The sequence below is a fragment of the Eurytemora carolleeae genome, unplaced genomic scaffold (assembly GCF_000591075.1).
Source record: "Eurytemora carolleeae unplaced genomic scaffold, Eaff_2.0 scaffold302, whole genome shotgun sequence".
Taxonomy (NCBI): Eukaryota; Metazoa; Arthropoda; class Copepoda; order Calanoida; family Temoridae; genus Eurytemora; species Eurytemora carolleeae.
Window position 1 is genome coordinate 109,480 of NW_019396574.1, and position 10,295 is coordinate 119,774.

Genomic DNA, 10,295 nt, shown 5'->3' on the forward strand with positions numbered 1-10,295 from the left:
TAAAAGACCCCAGATTTTTCATTCCATTTTCCATTTAAGTATAATTTCATCGTATAGAAAAAATACTTTAAAAATCTCACTTGTGTCCTTAACTAAAAACGTTTCATTAAAAAAGGTTAAATCAATACTGCCTTCAGTGTAAATATACATATGATATCATAATTTATTACACAATATGTATCAATCCTATGAAAATATAGATATTTTTTTAGAAATGTTTCCATAGACGACATTGGACGACAATGGACGGTTGACGGTGAGCTAAAGTATATCTTGAAAGATAGATGTTGGCTAGAAAATACAGAGAGTTGTATACATAGTTGTATTACAGACCAAGGTAGTACAGTGGGGCTTATTGGAGTAAGGTATTTACTACAGACAGTTCTATTTAAGATATAAGAAATAAGATCAAGGTTACGGTAGATGATTAGTAAAGTATGTAATATCGTTTATTAGTTGAATCCGAACCGATAATTGGAAATAGGGCAAAAAACCACATAGGCTCTTAGCGTACACTGGGTTAATAAACTTGTTATAACCATACATTGATATGTTTAGAACCTAACCGAATCTTTATTTTAGAGTTCATTCTTACTTTCAATGAGTTGCACATTCTTCATGAAGAAATACTTGAAAGGAAAAAAAAGAAGAATGTGAAGTACTTTAAACAATATATAAAAATGTTATAAAAGTTAAATTGATAACATCATGAATTAGTATTTTGGAATTCGAGTTTATTTAACACAACGTTATATTTTATAATTGAACGTTAAAAATTCAAGAAATCTAAAATTTGAATAAAACCAAAAATGAGAGATTTTTAACGTAAAATGCATTAAGATTAAGAGCGCAATTACTTATTAATTGTTTACAAAATTTATTCAAAGATATATCATAATGCAAGCTGAATTACGCAAATTATACTTGTTTTGTTTGTTTATTATAAATTCTTAAAAATAATATTCTGCCTTTCGCCAGCCTCTTTTGTATTCCAAGAGCTGCAAGGGTCATCTTTGAATACTCATTATCTGTGGGTATTCCTGTGTTAAAGGTTACATAAAGAAGTATAGACCCAATATGATTATCAATATTGAATAAGAATTATCCTTTAGATAAAGTAGAACAGTGCTATCTATGTTTTATAAAATTATTAAGCTTAACCTTAGATATTCCATGTGAGGGGGGCAGAATGGGGGATTGTCTACTTATCCATTAGAAATGTTAATCTGTATGGATCGTTAAAAAAATAGTAAATTTCAAAACTGTATTATGTTTAAGTTTGCTTTAATTAAACTTTGCATTATCTTTCAAAATAAAAATGAAAAAACTTACAACACGTTTGTTTTGGTATAGCTTCTGGGTATTTTTTTTCACACATCAGGGTCAAAATTTCACATAGCATAAAGCCAAACAAATGTTGACATTAAAAAAATAAAGGCAAAAATTTACCAAAATCGAACTAGCTGAAGGCACATCTCTACTGGTTATTGTGTAAGATTAGTGTTTAGAAACACATTGTGAGTATGTTAGGAAAGGTACTTGAGAAATTATTCATCTTGTTCAAGGTTTCTCTTGAGAATACTCAGACACTTTACCTTAATGTGGTATCTGGGACAATATTATATTCTACATCATTGGTCCGGGGGGGGGGGGGAAACCCTTCAAGTCGTCAAAAGTAAACAAAAAACTTTCCACGCGATTATCATTTTTTTGTATTAATTATGAGAAATAAAGCTTAAGAAAATGTTTCTGTTATGGGTTTTCAACTGGAAAAGAGTCATTTTATAAAGTTTATCCATCCCTGGCTGAATTACTATTTGAAGACAAGCCTTGATCGTCTTTCCTAGGTGGATCCAGGTTGTTGTCATCATTTTTTCCATCAATCAGTATTATAGATTTCGGTTCTTAGGATTTTGTTAGTTCATTTTGAGCTTTTCCATCTTGTTTCTTTTTAGATAATTTCTTAGATAGATAGATAGATAGATAGATATTGAGGTCTGGAGGTGGAGAAATGGAAAACTTGGTCTGTGTAAACATCCTCCTAACCTTCACTACATATTTCTCAGTTGTTCTTCTTCCTTCATCCTTAATTCATCCTCTAACATTCCTTATTCATCCTTTATTCAACCTTTATTAATCCTATATTCATCCTTTACTCATCCTTTATTCATCACCAATTCATCCTTTGTTAATTCCCTTATCATCCTCGATTCATCTTCTATTCATCCTTTATTCATCCTCTAATCATCATCTATTCATCCTCTATTCATCCTTTATGTATCCTCTATTCATCCTTTATTTATCCTCTATTCATCATCCATTCATCCTCTATTCATCATCGATTCATCCTCTATTCATCCTTTATTCATCATCTATTCATCCTTTATTCATCCTTTATTCATCCTCTATTCATTGTTTATCCATCCTTTATTCGTTCTCTATTCATCCTCTGTTCATACCTTGTTTATCCTTTATTCATCCTTTATTCATTCTCATTCATCCTTTATTCGTCCTCTATTCATCCACTTTTCATCATCTATTTATCCTCTTTTCATCTTTTATTTATCCTCTATTCATCCTTTATTTATCCTCTATTCATCATCCATTCATCCTTTATTTATCCTCTGTTCATCCTTTATTCATCCTTAATTAATCCTCTATTCATCCTCTATTCATCATCGATTCATCCTCTATTCATCCTTTATTCATCATCTATTCATCCTTTATTCATCCTTTATTCATCCTCTATATTCATTCTTTATCCATCCTCTAATCATCCTTTATTCGTCCTCTATTCATCCTCTGTTCATCCCTCGTTTATCCTTTATTCATCCTTTATTCATTCTCATTCATCCTTTATTCGTCCTCTATTCATCCACTTTTCATCCCCTATTAATATTTCATAAATCCTTTATTCACCTCTTCGTCCTCTTTTCATCCAGTATTCATCATCTATTCATCCTCTTTTCATCTTTTATTCATCCTCTTTTTATCCCCTATTCAACTTCTATTCATCCTCTATTCATCCATTATTCATCATTTATTTATCCTCAATTCAACCTCTTTTCATCCTCTATCCATTCTTTATTCATCCTATATTTATCCTTTATTCATCCTCTCTTCATCTTCTATTCATTTTCTATTCATCATCCACTCATCCTTTATTCATCCTTCATTAATCCTTTATTTATCATTTATTTATCATGTATTCATCCTTTTTTCATCTTTATTCATTTTCTATTCATCCTCTTTATTCATCCTTTATTCATTGTTTTTTTCATCTTTATTCATTCTTTATCCTTCCCTGGAATTGCAATTTCTGTTTTGCTCAATCAAAGATCATTCTTATTTAAACTCTAATCTAATACAAAGTTCTGTAACTCTCCACATTTTCTCCATTTTCCTAATCATATCGAGAGAAATTGGTTATTTGAAGCATTCTATAATTTTGCATTTAAAGTTTTCAGAAATGAAATGAAGTTTGAACAAGCCAATCTTGTTGTTCGATTAAAATGCAACTCTGTCCGGATGTTTCCAAGTTTATGAAATATCTTTCAAAACTTTCTCATGCTTCTCAATAACTTCACCAACATTTAGGGTTAGATATATAGAGGGTATGTATTGAATTATAGTATTTAATTTTGCTAAGTTTAAAGCTTGTTAAGAGAATAATAATTGATCCCCTATGATTTCAAACTCTAATTGGACTTTCATGTAACATCCTAATTAGTGATTCAACATAATTTGTTTATAAGAAGATAAATGACAAGGATACATATAATTAAAGTTTTGCTGTAACCATTGGAACCTGGTCGTTTTTAATGTGTCAACAGTTTGACCTTACAAACCGACATACGGTTTTATGTAGCCTTGGACATGAATATTTTAAACTTAAGACTATTCAGGTTCAGTATCGGCAAATTTTTTATTGATTTTTACATCGGAATATTTTAGCTCATAGTGGGTAATATGGTGAATTGTTTAAAGAAGTCTTTAATAGTTGAGGGCATTCAAATTTCATTAGCAGTCCCTGTAAATACCCATGATACTCAACATATATCTCAATATATATATATCTATATATATAGATATATATATAGATATATATATATCTATATATATATATCTATATATATAAAATATTACTGGAATATTCTGCAGTAGAGAAGAAACCTCGACGAAGATTGGAGCACCAACTCCATGAAACACGATGATGTAAATCTCTTTTTTGATCGAATAATAATTTGATTTTATATAATTATCTCTCTGTGTTCTAAGCTCCTGGATACAGAGAATACTTAATCGTCTAAACCAAGTTGAAGTTCTCCGAGGGGATTAAGAAAGAAAACCCTGGAGGAACAACTCCGAGGAGATTAGGAAAGAAAACCCTGGAGGAACAACTCCGAGGGGATTAAGAAAGAAAACCCTGGAGGAACAAGTTCCCTGAAGAGAATATTAAGAATCTGGAAAAACAGTAAGATTTAAACTTTTATCCGAGTTTCAACTTGGTTCAATTTTGTTAGTTTTTATTTAGATATAACAGAAACAGGAGGTATAAACAAATAAACAAGAGGTTTGGACATAAAACAGGAGTAATTCAAGTATAAAAAGGAATTCTTTCCGCAGAAACATGAGTTCTTGACGTAGAAAAAGGAGGTCATGACATAAAAACAGGAGTCCTTGAAATGTAAACAGGAGTTCTTGACAAATAAACAAAAGCTCTAAATGATGAAAGATGAGTTCTCTACAAAGAAGAATCAGGAACTAATTAAGTAAAACAGGAGGTGGCACATGCATACAGGAACTTTATAGCTCATGAAACAGGATTCAGAGCTAGTGTGAAGTTTTAGTTTGAAAAGGTTTATATGAGAAACCAGTAAAGACCATTATGCTAGAAGAGAAATACCAAGCATCGTGAATTCCATAATGATATTGTTAGAACATTCAAAATTTGATAAAAATTGACCTCTTTCAATATAAAGAAGGTCAATCTAACCTCAAGAACAGGACTGTGAAACTTCACATTGCAAAAGGTGAAGGGAGTCCAAAGGATAATACATATTTGAAATATGAAATTTTTTAACTTTAAACAAACATTTGTTCATATCTTAAAGTTAAAAAAGTGTTGCGACTGTTCTCTATTTTGACATAACAGACATTTTCTCAACTATTGCTTCGATTCGCGTTTGAATTCCGATTAAATAAAATATATCTTGTTTATTGGTACTCCCTGGAGAATGTGTGTGTATATACTGGTTTCCAAGTTGACCCTTTTGCTCCTGGTTCAGACCAAGTTTTTGGCCGGTCATCTTTATAAGTCAGATCAGGTAAAAGCGTGGGTTCAGTGGGAGGGGAAGAATGTTTATCAAGTTTCATACATTTTTAATTAACTTCTTTTATAATGTTTTGCATATTTCTCATAATAATGCATCTCTGAAATTGAAAAAAAAAAAATTTCACTTGTCGTTTGGACAAAATGGACATAATCAACTGGTTTAATGGACATGATTAACTGGTTTGATGGACATGATAGGTTTATGGGCTTGAGTATTAGATAAACTCAAAGTTTCAATTCAAGTTTTATCTATTAATCTTATTATTCTACATTTTTATGATAAATTTAATTATTTTTTCCTTCATTCTGTTTTAAGGAGCATATGCAGACGATGAGAGAGTTCAGTGAATCACCAGGTCTTATGGTTTCATTTACTCAGGTCACAAATTGTTTTTAGCAAATTGGATTTTTAAAAATTATTTTTAGAAAATCACAATTTCAAATGGACTGTAAGCGTAATTTCAAGTTAACCTTCATGCAAAGATGACCGATTCATTACGGTATCCTTAAAGCCGTATCTGATTTATTTTTCAAGCCTAAAATTGAATAAAATTGACGAGGTTTTTCTAATTTTATCTTAATTTTAGAGAATAGTATCGGGAGAGTTCTTTCTGGGATTCCATGGATGGGATAGAATGAATAGGAAACAGGATCAGCAATTTATATATTTCATTCAAAATTAGATTTTTACATTACATTGTTTAAAGTTGCGGTGAATGATGAAGAGGAGGTAACAGACAGTATAGATTTCGTCACTAAACAGACAGTACAGATTTCGTCACTAAACAGACAGTACAGATTTCGTATTTAAAAAGACAGTATAGATTTCGTCTCTAAACAGACAGTATAGATTTCGTCTCTAAACAGACAGTATAGATTTCGTCTCTAAACAGACAGTATAGATTTCGTCTCTAAACAGACAATATAGATTTCGTCTCTAAACAGACAGTATAGATTTCGTCTCTAAACAGACAGTATAGATTTCGTCTCTAAACAGACAGTATAGATTTCGTCTCTAAACAGACAGTATAGATTTCGTCTCTAAAGTCGTATTCTTTATGATTGTGGGTAACAAAGAAAAAAGATTGGAAATTAAAACAATTTAATAGGATTTAAAATAACATAAACAGTGAGAACCAGAAGACTATGGAATAGGAAGTATGCTTTAAGACTCAAGTTTTGTCTTGAAAGAGTCTAATGAACATGAGACATAGCAATTGTGCAGTGTAAACAGGCCCATTTTGCTTGAACATTTTTTTTTTTAATGAAAAAAAATATGATGCATGTAATATCAAACAAACAAAAATTAGAAATAAAACCATCATATACTTTTGATCATTAACGCTGGAATTGAAATAATATCATTGATATTCCAGGTCAACTGTTCAATTTTCTTAGTCAAAATTTATCCTTTGAATGTAATTTCAATCTAATAAAGTTAGAAATCTAAGAATTATGAGAAAAATGTAAGTTTAAATGTTTAAGAATTTTGAATTTTTGTTTTGATGAAATTGGTTCTGAGAATGCATATCAATCAAGAATATATTCCCCCAGGATATAAAAAATATATCCAAGAATTAAAAGATTTTATCCAAATTGCTTTTCCAGAAAGTACGGGGTCTCCAATATAACTTATATAGGAAAGTTTTAGAAACCACTCTTTTTTATGAATTTAAACGCCTGTTTAGCGTTTAAATCAATAAATAAAATCTGTCTTAAAAAACCATTCAGTTGAAAAATATGGCAAATTTGTGATTTCAATTCTCAGCTGTGCTGTTGAAATTCATAAACCACTTTCTAGAAATGCCGCGGTCAAAGATTGTCAATTTTACAATGACTTCATTTCTGGATCAATGATCAAAAAAAAGAGCGACTTAAAAGTCAAAGATTAAGTTTTTTTTAACTTATTGATTTTTAAAACCTTTATTTTGGTAGTTAGAATTGAATTCGACCGGTGGACCTATAGGCGCAATCGGCTTGAAAAAACATACCATAGGTAAATTTTAAGAATGGGAATATCAAAAAAGCTTTAAATACTTTTATGTTGTTCTTTTTCCTTAAAAGGCCTCATGGAGAACGCAAAACAAATCTAATTTTAAATTTTCTCTTCCTGACTTGAATATGTTTCCAAAAATAATAGTATTTGTTCGAATAATAGATGATGAGTGAATCACATTAAAAGAAAGCAAAAGAAATTTTTTAAATGGACCGATTTTTTAGATTTTGGATTCCAGGAACGGTTTGGGTGAACAAAATTGAGATAGGAAAACATTATTACAATAGTAAATTCAACTATACACGGTAAGAAAATGGTTTTATTAAAAAAATTGATAAAAAATAATTAATTTGTTTAGGTCTAGAAATACAAGTGTAATTGATCTTTGGGTTGAACCAATTTGTTTTCTTAAAAACCATGGAGTTTCAAGAATATACAGGTAAAGGTACAGGTACAGGTACAGGTACAGGAAGGATAAATATATAAGTTTATGTACACTGTACAGGGTAACACGAACTCTGAGAATGCATGTGTACAATCTACGGTGGTTGGCTAAACTTAACTTTAATCCACTGGAGAACTACGGAACTAGAGAACTAAAACAGGAATATAAAAATCAATTAATCAAAATAGTTCAAAGTAAAAATAAACTTTGTCAGTTATATTGAAAAAAATTGAATAAAAGACATTATAAAACAATTAAATAATTTAATAGTTAATTAATTAGTTGAGGATTAATTTATCGAAAAAGTTAATTATTAATTTCAAGACTTAGCTGCAATTGATTAAATTATTAAGTATTGCTTTATTTAATTGATCGATTGATTGATTAATTGATAAAACTATAGTTTGGGAAGTTTTTAACCCAGCAGGCTGGGGTAAACTGTGCTTGGCTGTATCCCAGGTCATTATCTACCCCGTCTTTTTGTAAATGTAGCTCTTTTTATTCTTACGGATACCATTCGTTTTTATAGTCAATCTCATCCTTTTTAAAGATTCCTTTTTTCTCCTTTTCACTTTAATCACCTTCTCCCTTTTTTCCTCCTACTCATCCTATTCTTTTTCTCCTCCTCCTTTTCCTCCTTCTTCTCCTTCTCCTCCTTCTCCACTTTCATCCTTCCCTTCTCCTCTCTACCTTTTCCCATATTCTTCTCTTTTCCCTCATCATCCTCCTTATTTTCCTTCTCATCATTCTCCTTCTTCTCCCCACTCTCCTCATTTGTCTCCCCCTTCTCCTTGTCTACCTTCTTCCATATTCGTCTTATTTGTCCTATGCTTCTTCTTTTCCTTATTCTAATTTTCCTATCTTCTCTTTTCTTCTTTATCCTTTTCCTTCTTTCTTCCCCCTATCCTTCCCCCAAGAGTAAATAATGTTGAGTTAACAGTGCGTCTGAAGGAGTTTCCTTTCCTCTCCCGTAGTAAATAATGTTGAGTTAACAGTGCTTCTGAAGGAGTTTCCTTTCCTCCTCTCCTTTCCTTCCCCCTAGAGTAGATAATGTTGAGCTAACAGTGCTTCTACAGGAGTTTCCTTTCCTCCTCTCCTTTCCTTCCCCCTAAAGTAGATAATGTTGAGTTAACAGTGCTTCTGAAGGAGTTTCTCTACTAGTAAAATTCAGCAGGGATAACACTATACGAGGGAAAAGGTAAAGGAAATATGAATTATACCAGATCTAATAATCAAAGTTCGAAATATAAAAAGTTTGCAAAGATATAGGGATTAGAGCATTATCTGTGTGTTTCCTAATTATTTAGATATTGTTTCTTTAGATTTTTCAGCCCTGAAGGTTTTCACAACTGGGACGATCTGAATGACGAATATCAAGGTAAATAAAGAACGTGGAAAATACAGTGATAATCTGAAAACTGTGGAATAGGAAGACGACATCGAAGCAATGTGCTTAAGCAAATTTGATTGTGTTTTAACGCAAAAGGCTTTACTAATATTTTATTAAATCACTATTTAAGGGAAATAAATCTGTTAAAACTGCAAACATTTTGTTTCTCATGTTTATTGGACTATTAAAAGTCAAAATTTGAGCCTAGAAGTCGTCTTCCAATTTCAGAGTTTTCCGGTTCTTACTGTGGTTAGAAAGTTTAATCTTATTTCTACATCATTTTCCAGGATCAAATTGTCTTTTTTTCTAAACCTAAATGTTTAAAATAAAAAAATAGGCAGAACAAAGAAAGTAAAACAAATTGTATTTTCTAATTTCCATATCTTTGAACCCTGACATTAACTAATCTGATCTAACAAAAATTATAGTTTAATCAAAGATCACCGATTTTAGATTGCAAAGATATAAATATAAAAAAAAGATAATTTGTTGAAAAAAAAAGTTCAAAAACTTCGGGATTTTTGAAAAAAAAAAGATTTTTTTTTAGTCCGAAATATCGCTTACCTAAACGGTTGGAGAAGAGCTGTTGTAGAGTTAGCTGATGGGCTTCATTGTAAGGTAAAATAATTATTGAACTTCATTTGTAATATAAAGTTTTAAAAAAAATCTTTATTAATATTGAAAAGAAATGGAGAACCCATTTTTACCCTGTTTCCTTGTTCTTTTTTTGGAAACATCATGTATATATTTCAAAACTTAAAATGTTTAACAAGAATATTCCAAACTTGTATCTCATCTCATAAACATTAGATAGATACAGGGTACAGAGGGTGGGGACAATTTGACCCTTCCCTTAACTTTGGGGCTTAAAACACCCCAGTTAAGAGATAGGATACACAAAAAATATAAAAAATCATACAAAAAATCAATAACTGCAAGCTGCAACATTTTATTTTGGCTACGCTCAATTTTATACAACCGAAGATAAATAATTTACTTTATTAACCAACTAAATTTAAAAACTAAATTTAAGAGATCAAAATATATCAAGGTGACGTGGCAGAATTATCTAGTTCCTCTTGCCGCGTCTGAGTATCCGGCTTCTCTCCTCAGATCGTCTTCCGCCACA

At 30.8% G+C, this 10,295-nt stretch overlaps 1 protein-coding gene across 1 annotated transcript in view; it reads left to right on the plus strand.

Moving 5' to 3' along the window:
• The first annotated feature begins 4,112 nt into the window (after positions 1–4,112).
• The window catches only part of LOC111705736 (uncharacterized), a 9,792-nt gene continuing 3,609 nt past the window's right edge, over positions 4,113–10,295 (plus strand). The window contains exons 1-14 of the mRNA XM_023478383.1: positions 4,113–4,474; positions 4,535–5,033; positions 5,237–5,327; positions 5,652–5,714; positions 5,923–5,978; positions 6,944–6,975; positions 7,271–7,331; positions 7,556–7,636; positions 7,690–7,770; positions 7,837–7,936; positions 8,180–8,235; positions 8,912–8,974; positions 9,099–9,154; positions 9,714–9,784. Of these exons, the coding sequence (XP_023334151.1) occupies positions 5,238–5,327; positions 5,652–5,714; positions 5,923–5,978; positions 6,944–6,975; positions 7,271–7,331; positions 7,556–7,636; positions 7,690–7,770; positions 7,837–7,936; positions 8,180–8,235; positions 8,912–8,974; positions 9,099–9,154; positions 9,714–9,784 (810 nt within the window). The 5' untranslated portion in view covers positions 4,113–4,474; positions 4,535–5,033; position 5,237. The remainder of the gene's footprint in view (positions 4,475–4,534; positions 5,034–5,236; positions 5,328–5,651; positions 5,715–5,922; positions 5,979–6,943; positions 6,976–7,270; positions 7,332–7,555; positions 7,637–7,689; positions 7,771–7,836; positions 7,937–8,179; positions 8,236–8,911; positions 8,975–9,098; positions 9,155–9,713; positions 9,785–10,295) is intronic.